We start from the raw sequence: 16679 nt of genomic DNA, 5'->3' as shown, positions 1-16679 counted from the left end.
GATTAAGGCAACCAGAAAGTGGTCTGATGAGCAAAACAGAAAGGCTGGAATGTTTATTATAGATACGGCTGTGAGATAGTACACACCAAGTAACACAAAATTCCAGTCTCCTTGAAAATGGCAGATAAGGCTTGGTCTGTTTTAACTTACACTCTGGCACTCCTCCCTTTCCTGATAGTGTTGGTGGTTGCTGTTTAGACCCTAAGTTGGGTCCAACTCTTTTGGGACCCCATGGACTATAGCCCACCAGGCTCCTCTGTCCACGGAATTTCCCAGGCAAGAATACTGGCTGCTGCTGCTAGGTCACTTCAGTCGTGTCCGACTCTGTGCCACCCCATAGACAGCAGCCCACAGGCTCCCCCGTCCCTGGGATTCTCCAGGCAAGAACACTGGAGTGGGTTGCCATTTTCTTCTCCAATACATGAAAGTGAAAAGTGAAAGTGAAGTTGCTCAGTTGTGTCGGACCCTCAGCGACCCCATGGACTGCAGCCTTCCAGGCTCCTCTGTCTGTGGGATTTTCTAGGCAAGAGTACTGGAGTGGGGTGCCATCGCCAGAATACTGGAGTGGGTTCCCATTTCCTTTTCCAGGGGATTTTCTCAACCCAGGGATCGAACCCGCATCTCCTGCATTGCAGGCAGATCCTTTACTGCTGAGCCACCAGGGAAGCCTCCCTGCCAGTGACCACTTAAAATCTGGTGGGCAACCTATTGGACAGTTCCCAGGCACAAGCAGAAGGGTCATATGATCCCCATTTTACAGAAGGGCAAACAAGTTAAGCAACTCAGATCACAAGACAAGTCTGTGGCCAGTTGTAATTCTCAGTTCTTGATTCAGATCAGGAGTCATTTTGCTTGAAGAAAAGACTGAAAATCAACTTGCAAGTCATCATATTAAACACGAACTGGTTTTTGTCAAAAAGGACTGCAATAAGGGAAGATATTATCTTGCCTGTTCTGATTAGGTACAGGGAGAAAAGTCTTACTCTCAATAAAGTGTCCCATTTGTGGTATTATTTTTTAGAGTCTTCTGGACAGTGTTTCAGCTTAAAACAACAACAACAACAATTTATAATCTCATTTTGCAGCCAATCACGGCAGGAAGAGGGAGGTGGCCCTTAGATAGTGGAAACTTCATTATCATCAGCTTCTCCAAACCTTACACGTTGCAAAACTGCTTCTAACTATGCGCAGGGGAGAAAGGAAGCATCAGAATACCCAGAGTCAGAAAAAAAGTAGAAAAATAACTCTGAATTTAAAAAACTGAGTGAGTTTCAAAAGCAAAATAATTCCACAAGGTAGAAACAGGGGGAAAGGAATACGGTTTAAAAAGCACAAACCCACTAACTGATTCTCATCCCTGGAGGAGAGATGGAGGCACCGGGCGCTGAAGCATCTTTTGCCCGAACCTACCCGTGCTCAGGCCCAAAAGCAGCAGCAGCAGCGGCACAGGACAGTTTCGCGGGGCCAGCTCCATGATGAATACCCTGCGACTGCATCAGCTACCGGCTGGTCTCGGCGCCTCACCACGTGACTGGGGCGGGCGGAGCAAAGCCGGGCGGGGGAGGGGGCGGGGGTCTGAGCGGGGGCGGAGCGGGGATTCGGGTGGGCGGGGCTTGTGAGAAGCTTGGGCGGGGCTTGAGGAGAAGCTTGGGCGGGCTGAGCGGCTGGCAGCATTCCGGGCGCCCTCTGCAGATCGGTCCCAGCGGCATCCCTCGAGCCGCGTCCGGGGTGTTCCGTTTCGCCCCGCTACGCCTGTCTTTCCGTTTTGGGGACAAGCAGAAAGGAAGAGGCGCTTAATGCATTGATTTGACTTGGATTGTACGACAGGACTGAGACGCTACAGAGAAATAACCAGAGGACTGCTCTTCCTGCCCCGCCCATCTCTTCCTTCCCCAACAAAAGACCTTGCCTTTCAGACTGCTGCATCTGCCCCAAATCAGATTAAGAATGGTCAGATGATCATTGGAAGCTGTGGGCTTCCATTTTCACAGATTTGTTCTTAAAATTATTTTTCCTTTAAAATTACGTATATTATAGACATAATTGGAAATTTGGAAAAAATTTAGACACTACGTAAATATTGTTAGCATTTGAGATTTTTCCCCCCTCTAGCGCTTTACGTCATCCTTTAAAATACAATAGTAAATGTTTTTTATTTTGTTTTTTTTTTTTTCTTGGTAATTTGTCATCATCTTAATTCTGTGTTATTAACATGACAACAGTCGTTTCAAACAGGCAATTAGAGGTTTGGGAAGGGGAAGGGAAAAACGGATGAAGTGTGTGTGTGTAGGTCATTTTTATCTTAGGGTGTACCGAATAACTCCGCTTACAGCTAGGAAACAAAACTGCAGGGCTGTGTGAGGGTCAGGTTACTCCTAAATCAGTTCAGTTCAGTTGCTCAGTCCTGTCCGACTCTTTGTGACCCCATGGACTGCAGCACGCCTGGCTTCCCTGTCCATCGCCAATTCCTGGAGCTTGCTCAAACTCATGTGCATAGAGTCAGTGATGCCATCCAACCATCTCATCCTTTGTCATCCCTTTCTTCTGCCTTCAATCTTTCCCAGCATCAGGGTCTTTTCCAGTGAGTCAGTACTTCGCATCAAGTGGCCAAAGTATTGGAGTTTCAGCTTCAGCATCAGTCCTTCCAATGGATATTCAGGACTGATTTCCTTTAGGATGGACTAGTTGAATCTCCTTGCAGACCAAGGGACTCTTCTCCAACACCACAGTTCAAAAGCATCAACTCTTTGGTGCTCACCTTTCTTTATGGTCCAACTCTCACATCCATACATGACCACTGGAAAGATCATAGCTTTGACTAGACGGACCTTTGTTGGCAAAGTAATGTCTCTGCTTTTTAATATGCTGTCCCATCGGTTTACTTTTCTTTTTCTAGGTTGGTCATAACTTTTCTTCCAGGGAGTAAGCGTTTTTTAATTTCATGGCTGCAGTCACCATCTACAGTGATTTTGGAGCCCAGGAAAATAAAGTCTGTCACTGTTTCCATTGTTTCCCCATCTATTTACCATGAAGTTATGGAACTGGATGCCATGATCTTCGTTTTCTGAATGTTGTTTTAAACCAAATTTTTCACTCTCCTCTTTCACTTTCATCAAGAGGCTCTTTAGTGCTTCTTTGCTTTCTGCCATTAAGGGTGGTGTCATCTGCATATCTGAAGTTATTGATATTTGCCCCTGCAATTAAATAATGGAAACAGTGACAGACTTTATTTTGGGGGGCTCCAAAATTACTGCAGATGGTGACTGCAGCCATGAAATTAAAAGACGCTTGCTACTTGGAAGGAAAGCTATGACCAACCTAGAGAGCATATTAAAAAGCAGAGACATTACTTTGCCAACAAAGGTCTGTCTAGTCAAGGCTATGGTTTTTCCAGTAGTCATGTATGGATGTGAGATTTGGACCATAAAGAAAGGTGAGCGCCGAAGAGTTGATGCTTTTGAAATGTGGTGTTGGAGAAGACTCTTGAGAGTCCCTTGGATTGCAAGGAGATCAAATGAGTCAGTCCTAAAGGAAATCAGCCCTGAGTATTCATCGGAAGGACTGATGCTGAAGCTGAAGCTCCAATACTTTGGCCACCTGATTCAAAGAACGGACTCATTGGAAAAGACCCTGATGCTGGGAAAGATTGAAGGTGGGAGGAGAAGGGGATGACAGAGGGTGAGATGGTTGGATGGCATCACCGACTCAATGGAAGTGAGTTTGAGTACGCTCTGGGAGTTGGTAATGGACATGGAGGCCTGGTGTACTGCAGTCCACGGGGTCACAAAGAGTCAGACACAACTGAGTGACTGGACTGACTGACTACCTTCTGATACTCATAGTAATTGTTTTAAAATAATCATTTGTGCAGTTATTTATTTTAATTTTCTTTTCCTCGCTAATCTGTGGACTCCATGAGACTGGGGATCAGGCCGTACTGGGTGGTTGGCCAAATAGGAGCACAAAGTCAGATTTGAGAGTACCCTGTGAGAGCCACGTGGGCCTATTGAAACTACTCTGCCATGATGTCAGGGAGGCAAACAGCATTTTTCCTTTTTCCAAGTTTAGGATAAATTATACTTTTACTGTATGTAGGGCCTCAGAGGCCACAGCATATTCAGGGAGCTACAGTCTGGGCCTCCCTGGTGGCTCAGATGGTAAAGAATCTGCCTGCAATGCGGGAGACCTGGGTTTGATCCCTGGGTCAGAAAGATACCCTGGAGGAGGGCATGCAACCCACTCCAGTATTCTCACCTGGAGAATCTCCACGGACAGAGGAGCCTGGCATGCTACAGTCTATGGGGTCGAAAACAGTTGGACACAACTGAGCGACTAAGCATACAACAACACACACAGTCATGGGGGGGAATGTTGGAGAATAAAGTATAAGGGGATTTGGGTAAGTCTGGATCAGAAAGTGGGATCCTGACTACTGCTGCTGTTATTTAGCCCTCCTGGCTCCTCTGTCCCTGGGACTTTGCAGGCAATAATACTGGAGTGGGTTGCTATTTCCTTCTCCAGAGGATCTTTCCAACCCAGGGATCAAACCTGCATCTCCTGCATTGGCAGGTGTTGGCAGGTGAATTCTTTACCACTGAGCCACCATGGAAGCCCCTGACAAGCTACCAATTCACTGCCGGTGGTGTGAATCTGGAAAGAGGTGTAGGCAGGCAGTCTCATTACTGGATCTGTGTGGTAGGCAATTTGGTTGCATAATTGCAACAAAAGTGTATTTTCTCTTCTTCAGGGCTAATTTCCTGAAGGGATAGGGCTGAAGGGCACAGCAACTGATTTCCAAAACTCGAACAGGATCATAGCAGGCAGGGAACCAGAACAAAGCCCACAAGTCAAGGAGGAGCGAATATATAAAGGGCATGACAAAGCTGAATGAGGACAGGAAAATATAGGAAAAGAAATGGATTGGAAATAATTCTTAGCAGTGAGGAAAACCCAGAGAAGCCAAAGCTATTTTTCATGCTCCCTATTTTCAGCTTCAGTTTCTAAGTTTAAGTCCGGTAGGTGCTAACCTCTATACGTGGGATGTATCAGAATGCAGCTTGTTTTTCAAATTTCCAAACTCATATAAAAATAAATTAGGAGCCAGAGACAAATGAGCTTGCTTAAATCCATTTATACTTGTCAGCCAGGACAGGGCCTTATATAAGGAAGTCCCACCACTGGCAGCAGCAATGAAGCCCCCCTGCCACTCCCACCTGTGTTAACAGAGCCCAAGTAAGGAACTTGGACTTCAGTCCCCACCTGGCAGTATCTCCCCTCCCCACCAGAGCGGAATCAGAGAGAGCCAGCAGGATAAGATCTGGAATGTCTGACCGTAATGTGAAAATGTTCAGATTCCAACTTCTTCAATTTTATACCCAGAACCAGTAAGACATCAGACTGAAAAAAAAATTAATAAATGCTGACAGTAAGATAAGGGAGATGTTAGAATTATCTGACAAGCATTTTAAAGCAGACAGGATTATCACATTTGAGATGAATGAAAGGATAGAAAGACTCAGCAAGGAAATAGAAAGTCCCAGCAAAGGAATAGAAGACGCAAAGAAAAACCAAAAGGAAATTTTCTCGTGTTTATTTTTGTTTCTTTAAAAAAATTTTTTTGTTGAAGTATAATTGATTTACAATATTGTGCCAATCTCTGCTGTACAGCAAAGTGACTCAGTTATACATCAATGCAGTTCAGTCGCTCAGTCGTGTCCGACTCTTTGTGACTCCATGAATCGCAGCACGCCAGGCCTCCCTGTCCATCACCAACTCCCGGAGTTCACCCAGACTCACGTCCATTGAGTCAGTGATGCCATCCAACCATCTCATCCTCTGTCATCCCCTTTTCCTCCTGCCCCCAATCCCTCCCAGCATCAGAGTCTTTTCCAACGAGTCAACTCTTCTCATGAGGTGGCCAAAGTACTGGAGTTTCAGCTTTAGCATCATTCCTTCCAAAGAAATCCCAGGGCTGATCTCCTTTAGAATGGACTGGTTGGATCTCCTTGCAGTCCAAGGGACTCTCAAGAGTCTTCTCCAATACCACAGTTCAAAAGCATCAATTCTTCGGCGCTCAGCCTTCTTCACAGTCCAACTCTCACATCCATACATGACCACAGGAAAAACCATAGCCTTGACTAGACGGACCTTTGTTGGCAAAGTAATGTCTCTGCTTTTGAATATCCTATCTAGGTTGGTCATAACTTTCCTTCCAAGGAGTAAGTGTCTTTTAATTTCATGGCTTCAGTCACCATCTGCAATGATTTTGGAGCCCAGAAAAATAAAGTCTGACACTGTTTCCACTGTTTACCCAGCTATTTCCCATGAAGTGATGGGACCGGATGCCATGATCTTCGTTTTCTGAATGTTGAGCTTTAAGCCAACTTTTTCACTCTCCACTTTCACTTTCATCAAGAGGCTTTTAAGTTCCTCTTCACTTTCTGCCATAAGGGTGGTGTCATCTGCATATCTGAGGTTGTTGATATTTCTCCCGGCAATCTTGATTCCAGCTTGTGTTTCTTCCAGTCCAGCGTTTCTCATGATGTACTCTGCATAGAAGTTAAATAAGCAGGGTGACAATATACAGCCTTGACGTACTCCTTTTCCTATTTGGAACCAGTCTGTTGTTCCATGTCCAGTTCTAACTGTTGCTTCCTGACCTGCATACAGATTTCTCAAGAGGCAGGTCAGGTGGTCTGGTATTCCCATCTCTTGAAGAATTTTCCACAGTGTATTGTGATTCACACACTCAAAGGCTTTGGCACAGTCAATAAAAGAAATAGATGTTTTTCTGGAACTCTCTTGCTTTTTCCATGATCCAGCGGATGTTGGCAATTTGATCTCTGGTTCTTCTGCCTTTTCTAAAACCAGCTTGAACATCAGGAAGTTCATGGTTCATGTATTGCTGAAGCCTGGCTTGGAGAATTTTGAGCATTACTTTACTAGCATGTGAGATGAGTGCAATTGTGCAGTAGTTTGAGCATTCTTTGGCATTTCCTTTCTTTGGGATTAGAATGAAAACTGACCTTTTCCAGTCCTGTGGCCACAGCTGAGTTTTCCAAATTTGCTGGCATATGGAGTGCATCACTTTAACAGCATTATCTTTCAGGATTTGAAATAGCTCAACTGGAATTCCATCACCTCCACTAGCTTTGCTCGTAGTGATGCTTTCTAAGGCCCACTTGACTTCACATTCCAGGATATCTGGCTCTAGGTGAGTGATCACACCATCGTGATTATCTGGGTCATGAAGATCTTTTTTGTACAGTTTTCTGTTTATTCTTACCACCTCTTCTTAATATCTTCTGCTTCTGTTAGGTCCATACCATTTCTGTCCTTTATTGAGCCCATCTTTGCATGAAATGTTCCCTTGGTATCTCTAATTTTCTTGAAGAGATCTCTAGTCTTTCCCATTCTATTGTTTTCCTCTATTTCTTTGCATTGACCGCTGAGGAATGCTTTCTTATCTCTTCTTGCTATTCTTTGGAACTCTGCATTCAGATGCTTATATCTTTCCTTTTCTCCTTTGCTTTTCGTTTCTCTTCTTTTCACAGCTATTTGTAAGGCCTCCCCAGACAGCCATTTTGCTTTTTTGCATTTCTTTTCCATGGGAATGGTCTTGATCCCTGCCTTCTGTACAATGTCACGAACCTCATTCCGTAGTTCATCAGGCACTCTATCTATCAGACCTAGTCACTTAAATCTATTTCTCACTTCCACTGTATAATCATAAGGGATTTGATTTAGGTCATACCTGAATGGTCTAGTGGTTTTCCCTACTTTCTTCAATTTAAGTCTGAATTTGGATTACCTTAGCTTTGCAGTATTTTCTGATGTCTGGGAGAGTTATGCCTCCTGCTTTGTTTTCCCCCCCGGCTACCCCAGGATTGCTTTGGTAATTCTGGGTCTTTTATGGTTTCATATAAATATTTGGATTATTTGTTCTAGTTCTGTGAAAATTATCATAGATGTTTTGTTAGGGATCACATTCACTCTGTAGATTGCTTTGGGCAGTAGTGCCATTTTAACAGTGTTAGTTCTTCCAATCCAAGAGCATGGGATATCTTTCAGTTTCTTTGAATCCTCTTTAATTTTCTTTACTGTTTTATAGGTCTCAGCACATAAATCTCTCACCTCCTTGGTCAGGTTTACTCCTAGGATTTTGTTTCTTGGTGTTATTTTTAAAAAGTATTAATTTTTAACATTCCCTTTCTGATATTTCACTGTTACTATAAAGAAATGCAACCAATTTTTTGAATGTTAATCTTGTATCCTCCTACTTTGCTGGATTCGTTTATTAGATATAGTAGGTTTTGTGTGGAGTTCTTGGGGTTTTCTATATATAGTATCATGTCAACTGCATATAGTGACAATTTTACTTCTCTTCCAATTTGGATACATTTCTTGCTTTTTCTTCTCTGATTGCTATGACTAGGACTTCCAATACCATGTTGAATAGAAGTGGTGAGAGTGGACATTCTAGTCTTGTTCCAGATTTTAGCAGGAAGGTTTTTAGCTTTTCATAGTTGAATAATATACCAGTTGTGGGTTTATCATAAATAGTTTTTATTATGTTGAGATATGTTCCCTCTAGTCCCACTTTGGTAAGAGATGTTTTTTTTGTTTTTGTTTTTTTGTTTGTTTTGTTTTTATTGTGAATGGATGTTGAATTTAGTCAAATGCTTTTTCTGCATCTATTGAGATGATCATGTGGTTTTTGACTTTTGTTAATGTGGTGTGTGACATTGATTGATTTGCAAATGTTGAACCACCCTTGTGAATTTGGGATGAATTCCACTTGTTCATAGTATATGATCTTTTTTGTGACTTGTTGGATTTGATTTGCTAGTATTTTGTTGAGAATTTTTACATCTATATTCATCAAAGATATTAACCTATAATTTTCTTTTTTTGGTGGTATCTTTGTTCTAGTTTTGGTATCAGTTTGATGGTGGCTTCACAGACTGTCTTTGAGAGTATTCCCTCCTCTTCAGTCTTTTGGAAAAGTTTGAGAAGAATTGGTGTAAGTTCTTTTTTGTTTGTTTGGTAGAATTGGCCTGTGAAACCACCTGGTCTGGACTTTTGTTAGGAGTTTAAAAAAAAATTATTATTATTACAGATTCACTTTCACTTCTAGGGACTGGTCTGTTCAAATCATCTGTTTCTTCTTGATTCAGTTTTGGTGGGCTGTATGTTTCTAGAAAGTTGTCCATTTGCTCTAGGTTGTCACTAAAAGGAAATTTTAGAACTGAAAAACACAATTAGCAAAATAAGAAGCTCAGTGGAAGGATTCCACAGCAGAATGAAGGTCACAGAAGAAATAATCAGTGGATTAAAAGAACAATATAAAGTATCCAATCTGAACTGAGGGCGGGGGGGAAAGAGCCACAAAGATCTGTTGGACTATAATAAAGAGTTCTAACATTTAGGCCATTAGAGTCCTAGAAAGAGAGACTGGAAAAGTACCCAAAGAAATCATGGCTGAAAAATGCCTCAAGTTTTTAGACTGGAGTCCTGAGGAGTGTCCTAAGGGGTATAACACACTAAGAAGAGGTAGGTATGTTGCAGGAAAGGGGACCCCTTCCAGGGCCCGAAAGTGGGCTTTAACACTCGGAAATGAATTATCCAAGGAGACACTTGGGCTGACAAAGCGAGAGATTTTATTAGGAAGGAGTGCCTGGGTGGAGAGCAGCAGGGTAAGGGAACCCAGGAGAACAGCTCTGCCACGTGGTTCGCAGTCTCGGATTTTATGGTGGTGGGATTAGTTTCCAGGTTGTCTCTGACCAATCATTCTGACTCAGAGCCCTTCCTGGTGGTGCACGCATTGCTCAGCCAAGATGGATGCCAGCGAGGAGGATTTTTTGACCTTTCCTGATCTCTTGGTGGTGGTGGCTTGTTAGCTCCATGTTCTTTACCAGGATCTTTTGTCCTAAAACAACTCATGCAAATGGTTACTATGGTGCCTGACCAGGGTGGGCGGTTTCAGTCAGTGTTCTTCCCCTAAAAGGATGCGTGCTTTTAAGAAAATTCAGTTCATCTCCCTTTTTCACTGGGACACCTTCCTAAAGACAATTCCCTGACAATGAGCCTGTGCACTGTTTTCTTTCTCCCCACAGAAAAGTATCTTTCTCCCTCCTGACCCCATCTACATAGCCTTATGGCACATACTATACTTGTTTTCTTTTTTCACCATCTAATATTAAACATAGATTAACTTTAGGAAAACATGTAGTGGATTCTGCTGTAAATCAAGCACATAATAGCATTGATACGTGAAAGATAGTAATGCCTGAATTTGAGAAAACAGCTTCACTGTGTTGGGAGTAACTCTTCTTTCTGAGATGTTGATATACTATTCCAATTCTATCAAATGAATGTTTCAGTTCAGTTCAGTTCAGTTCAGTTCATTCACTCAGTCCTGTCCGACTCTTTGCGACCCCATGAATCGCAGCACGCCAGGCTTCCCTGTCCATCACCAACTCCTGGAGTTCACTCAAACTCACGTCCATCGAGTCGGTGATGCCATCCAGCCATCTCATGCTCTGTCGTCCCCTTCTCCTTATGCCCCCAATCCCTCCCAGCATCAAAGTCTTTTCCAATGAATCAACTCTTCGCAGGAGGTGGCCAAAGTATTGGAGTTTCAGCTTTAGCATCAGTCCTTCCAAAGAACACCCAGGACTGATCTCCTTTAGAATGGACTGGTTGGATCTCTTTGCAGTCCAAGGGACTCTTAAGAGTCTTCTCCAACACCACAGGTCAAAAGCATCAGTTCTTCGGCACTCAGCTTTCTTCACAGTACAAGTCTCACATCCATACATGACCACTGTAAAAACCATAGCCTTGACTAGACAGACCTTTTTTGGCAAAGTAATGTCTCTGCTTTTGAATATCCTATCTAGGTTGGTCATAACTTTCCTTCCAAGGAGTAAGCGTCTTTTAGTTTCATGGCTGCAGTCACCATCTGCAGTGATTTTGGAGCCCAAAAAGATTAAGTTTGACACTGTTTCCACTGTTTCCCCATCTATTTCCCATGAAGTGATGGGAAAGGTCACTTTTCATTCCAATCCCAAAGAAAGGAAATGCCAAAGAATGCTCAAACTACCACACAATTGCACTCATCTCACATGCTAGTAAAGTAATGCTCAAAATTCTCCAAGCCAGGCTTCAGCAATATGTGAACCATGAACTTCCTGATGTTCAAGCTGGTTTTAGAAAAGGCAGAAGAACCAGAGATCAAATTGCCAACATCCGCTGGATCATTGAAAAAGCAAGAGAGTTCCAGAAAAACATCTATTTCTGCTTTATTGACTATGCCAAAGCCTTTGACTGTGTGGATCACAATAAACTGTGGAAAATTCTGAAAAAGATGGGAATACCAGACCCCCTGACATGCCTCTTGAGAAATCTGTATGCAGGTCAGGAAGCAACAGTTAGAACTGGACATGAAACAATAGACTGGTTCCAAATAGGAAAAGGAGTACGTCAAGGCTGTATATTGTCACCCTGCTTATTTAACTTCTATGCAGAGTACCTCATGAGAAACGCTGGACTGGAAGAAGCACAAGCTGGAATCAAGATTGCCAGGAGAAATATCAATAACCTCAGATATGCAGATGACACCACCCTTATGGCAGAAAGTGAAGAGGAACTCAAAAGCCTCTTGATGAAAGTGAAAGAGGAGAGTGAAAAAGTTGGCTTAAAACTCAACATTCAGAAAATGAAGATCATGGCATCCGGTCCCATCACTTCATGGGAAATAGATGGGGAAACAGTGGAATGTTTATAAACATAATTGGAATGCAGTGTTTCTATACAACTTGAAATTATAAGTGCTTAGTTGCTCAGTCATGTCCAGCTCTTTGCGATCCTATGAACTGTAGCCCATCAGGCTCCTCTGTCCATGGGATTTTTCAGGCAAGAATAATGGAGTGGGTAGTCATCCCCTTCTCCAGGGGATCCTTCTGACCCAGGGATGGAACCTAGGTCATCTCCTGCATTGCAGGTAGATTCTTTACCATCTGAGCCACCAGGGAAGCCCCAGAGAGATGATAAATTTTGTTTGGCTACTCAAGTCTTCTTTTGCTTAATATATTGAAATACATTTCGTTGAAAAAAGTGGAAAAAATATCTAGAGCATATATTTTTTACACAATTTATAGCAAAAAATATTCAGAAGTAAAATGCATATCCATATATAAGATTAAATTGCTAACAAACCTATATATAATATTTCAGAATCATTTATCTCTCTGTTCACCTGTCATCAATACACGGGTCTTTGATCATATCTTTATTTTTATGGAATTGTCATTTTTACCCTTCATCTTAACTCCATAGACCAGGTACTCTCTAAATGCAAGAGCAAGTGGTATAATAATCACTCAAGCTTCAGTAGTGCCTTCCCAGATGTTGAGAAAGCGAGCAATTCTAATGACTGGGTAAACACTTTCTTTGCAAGTCAGGTAATTCCCAATTCTGTGTTCTTAACGTTATTTAACCTAACTGAATTGTTGACTGATGGAGTCCAGTTCAGTCGCTCAGTCGTGTCCGACTCTAAGTAACCCTATGGACGGCAGCACACCAGGCTTCCCTGTCCATCACTAACTCCTGGAGCTTGCTCAAACTCATGTCCATTGAGTCACTGATGCCATCCAACCATCTCATCCTCTGTTGTCCTCTTCTTCTCCTGCCTTCAATCTTTCCCAGCATCAGGGTCCTTTCCAGTGAGTCAGTACTTCACATCAGGTGGCCAAAGTATTGGAGTTTCAGTTTCAGCATCAGTCCTTCCAAAGAAATCCCAGGGCTGATCTCCTTCAGAATGGACTGATTGGATCTCCTTGCAGTCCAAGGGACAATCAAGAGTCTTCTCCAACACCACAGTTCAAAAGCATCAATTCTTTTGCGCTCAGCTTTCTTTATGATCCAACTCTCACATCCATATGTGACTACTGGAAAAACCATAGCTTTGACTAGACAGACCTTTGTTGCCAAAGTAATGTCTCTGCGTTTTATTTAATATGCTATCTAGGTTGGTCATAGCTTTTCTTCCAAGGAACAAGTGTCTTTTAATTTCATGGCTGCAGTCATCATCTGCAGTGATTTTGGAGCTCAAGAAAATAATGTCTGTCACTGTTTCCACTGTTTCCCCATCTGTTTGCCATGAAGTGATGGGACCAGATGCCATGATCTTAGTTTTCTGAATGTTGAGTTTTAAGCCAGCTTTTTCACTCTCCTCTTTCACCTTCATCAAGAGGTTCTTCAGTTCCTCTTCACTGTCTGCCATTAGGGTGATGTCATCTACATATCTGAGTTTATTGATATTTCTCCTGGCAATCTTGATTCCAGCTTCAGCTTCATCCAGCCTGGTATTTCACATGATATATTCTGCATATGAGTTAAATAAGGAGGGTGACAATATACAGCCTTGGCGAACTCCTTTCCCAATTTGGAAACAGTTTGTTGCTCCATGTCCAGTTCTAACTGTTGCTTTTTGATCTGCACACAGATTTCTCAGGAGGCAGGTAAGGTGGTCTGATATTCCCATCTCTTTAAGAATTTTCCACAGTTTGTTGTGATCTACACAGTCACAGGCTTTGGTGGAATCAATAAAGCACAAGTAGATGTTTTTCTGGAATTTTCTTGCTTTTTCAATGATCCAGTGGATGTCAGCAATTTGATCTCTGATTCCTCTGCCTTTTCTAAATCCAGCTTGAACATCTGAAAGTTCATGGTTCACCTACTGTTGAAGCCTGGCTTGGAAAATTTTGAGTATTACTTTGCTAGTGTGTGAGATAAGTACAATTGTGCGGTAGTTTGAACATGCTTTGGTATTTGCTTTCTTTGGGACTAGAATGGAAAGGGACTTTTTCCAGTCTTGTGGCCACTGCTGAGTTTTCCAAATTTGCTGGCATACTGAGTGCAGCATTTTAACAACATCACCATTTAGGATTTGAAATAGCTCAACTGGAATTCCATTACCTCCTCTAGCCTTGTTCATAGTGATGCTTCCTAAGGCCCACTTGACTTTGCCTTCCAGAATGTCTGGCTCTAGGTGAGTGATCACACCATCGTGGTTATCTGGGTCATGAAAATCTTTTTTGTATAGTTCTGTGTATTCTTGCCACTTCTTTTTTTAATATCTTCTGGTTCTGTTAGGTCCTTACTGTTTCTGTCCTTTATCGAGCCCATCTTTGCATGAAATGTTCACTTGGTATCTCTAGTTTTCTTGAAGAGATCTCTAGTGTTTCCCATTCTATTGTTTTCCTCTATTTCTTTACGTTGATCACTGAGGAATGCTTTCTTACCTCTCCTTGCTGTTCTTTGGATCTCTGAATTCAAATGAGTATATCTTTCCTTTTCTCCTTTGCCTTTCACTTCTCTTTTTTTCTCAGCTATTTGTAAGGCCTTCTCAGTCAACCATTTTGCCTTTTTGCATGTCTTTTTCTTGGGGACAGTCTTGATCACTGCCTCCTGTACAAGGTCATGAACCTCTGTCTGTAATTCTTCAGGAACTGTATCAGATCTAATTCCTTGAATCTGTCACTTCCAGTGTATAACTGTCAGGCGAGTGTATGCTCCTCGGTTCTGTCTCGTCACAACAAAGATTTGGAGTGACGGACGTTAAAGCCCTCGGCGCGTCACAGCTCTTGGGTCTTGGACAAATGGTTTACAGCTCTCAGACAAATCAGTGTTACAGCTCCATGTTACAGCTCTATTTTATTTAGAAAATAACAGGAGAATCCTTTCTCGAGGCGTGAGGACATGCGGACCCAAAGACGTGAAGAGAAGAGTGTGGGAGAGCGCACCAGCACGCGGGAGAGAGAGCCCTGACCCTTTGGTCCTTCCTTTCATATATTTTTTTCTCCTCCTGGCTAGCAAGGAATGCTGTTTGTTCTACCTGAGGTCCTCACTCTGGTCCTCGGACCTTCCTTTGACCTTTCTTTGTTCTATTTTTGTGGGCTTTTCCCTTCCTTGTCTTTTAGCCACTGCCATTCTGGACTCCTGTTTCCTATTCTAACTACCTAGCATTCCCCCCTCAAGAGATGGGAGGCACAATTCTTTGGGAATAGGGGTGTTGAGGTCTTTCTGCCTACTTCCTGCTGAACTGGGACGGCAAGTGGTATTGGGCCTCCCTTTCTTGCTAGTCTCAGACCTCAGAGTCCTTATAGCGGTGTCCATTTAAGGGTGAGTGATATTTTCCATGGTCAGCTGTAGTTTTATATCTTTGTTGAACTGGCACTGCATGTTGTAGCTTGTCGACCTGGGCAGAGACAAAACAGGTTAGACAATTGATAATACATGGAACAATCATAAGCAGCATCAATATGGTATAACAAGGACTAGTAGGGGCATTGAAAGTGAAAGTGAAGAGAACTCGCTCAGTCGTGTCCGGCTCTTAGCGACTGCATGGACTACAGCCCTCCATTCATGGGATTTTCCAGACAAGAGTACTGGAGTGGGGTGCCATTGCCTTCTCTGTTAACAGCGGCTAGGCATATTATATTTACTTGGAGCTGGTATACTTGGTGACAGCCTTAGTGCCCTGGGATACGGCGTGCTTGGCCAGCTCCCCAGGTAGCAGCAAGCGCACAGCGGTCTGGATCTCCCAGGATGTGATAGTTGAGCACTTGTTGTAATGCGCCAGGCGCGATGCCTCGCCAGCGTTGCGCTCGAAAATGTCGTTGACGAAGGAGTTCATGATTGCCATGGCCTTGGATGAGATGCCGGTGTCCGGATGGACTCGCTTCAGCACCTTGTACACGAACACGGAGCAGCTCTCCTTCGGGCTGTGCTTGCGCTTCTTGCCGTCCTTCTTCTGGGCCTTGGTCACAGCTTTTTCAGAGCCCTTTTTAGGGGCAGGAGCAGACTTGGCCGGATCAGGCATGTCTATAATGACGACACCCAACAACACAGTAGGGGCATTAGCCAATTCCAAATTCCCATCTCCAGGATGGCTCAAGTCCCTCCTTGTTCAGGGATCAGAAGATTTATTTCCTGCCTGTTTTGGAGTACGGTCCCTACCAAGCTGTGTTGGCTCTTCAGAGCTGTCCTGAGAAATCTTATCCCCAGAAACTAGGTTTTGGGGGTGTTCATTAGGCTGGCACTCATCTGTAGTCCTGAATAGGTATCTGAGATCTCCCAGGGGCTCACAGGTGTATTGATTTTGGGGGTGTTCATTAGAATGGCACTCATCTGTAGTCCTCAATAGGTATCTGAGATCTCCCAGGGGCTCACAGGTGTATTGAGTGTCCTCTTCTGTTTTCTTCCACGGCTTGACTCGTGAGTAGTGAATCCAGGAGTCACATTCTGGTACCTTAACTGCTGTGGGGGTAGAAAGTATTACAGGGTAGGGGCCCTTCCATGAGGGCTGGAGTTGAGCCTTTGGGGACCCATTTTTCCAGACTTTAATTAGGACTTGAGTCCCTGGAGCATATAGTGGTGACTCCTTAGAATCTTTTGGGTCCTGGTTCATACCCCACAAGCGTATATCCTGTTGGAATTGCCCGATGGCCATGGTATAAGACTGGAGCGTCTGAGCCTCTGGATCTAGGAAGAGGTCATTGACATAAACCAAAGGTTTCCCATATAGCATCTCATAAGGACCAAGACCAACCTGTTCCTTAGGGGCAATATGGGTGTGGAGGAGAGCTATTGGTAAAGCCTCCTTCCACCCCATGGAG

At 43.3% G+C, this 16679-nt stretch overlaps 2 protein-coding genes across 2 annotated transcripts in view; both read right to left on the bottom strand.

Moving 5' to 3' along the window:
• The window catches only part of SCPEP1 (serine carboxypeptidase 1), a 40348-nt gene extending 38819 nt beyond the window's left edge, over positions 1-1529 (bottom strand). The window contains exon 1 of the mRNA XM_061390038.1: positions 1411-1529. Within this exon, the coding sequence (XP_061246022.1) occupies positions 1411-1474 (64 nt within the window). The 5' untranslated portion in view covers positions 1475-1529. The remainder of the gene's footprint in view (positions 1-1410) is intronic.
• Positions 1521-15883, bottom strand: LOC133233068 (histone H2B type 1-K-like). The gene is made up of 2 exons (XM_061393099.1): positions 15522-15883; positions 1521-1752 (listed from the first exon to the last, which is right to left on the bottom strand). Exons 1-2 carry the CDS (start codon positions 15881-15883, stop codon positions 1521-1523), a joined length of 594 nt encoding a protein of 197 aa, XP_061249083.1.
• Between the last annotated feature and the right edge of the window lie 796 nt (positions 15884-16679).

The sequence above is a fragment of the Bos javanicus genome, chromosome 19 (genome assembly GCF_032452875.1).
Source record: "Bos javanicus breed banteng chromosome 19, ARS-OSU_banteng_1.0, whole genome shotgun sequence".
NCBI classification, from domain to species: domain Eukaryota; kingdom Metazoa; phylum Chordata; class Mammalia; order Artiodactyla; family Bovidae; genus Bos; species Bos javanicus.
The sequence above is the reverse complement of the archived record's forward strand: the minus strand, read 5'-3'. Positions and strand labels throughout refer to the sequence as shown.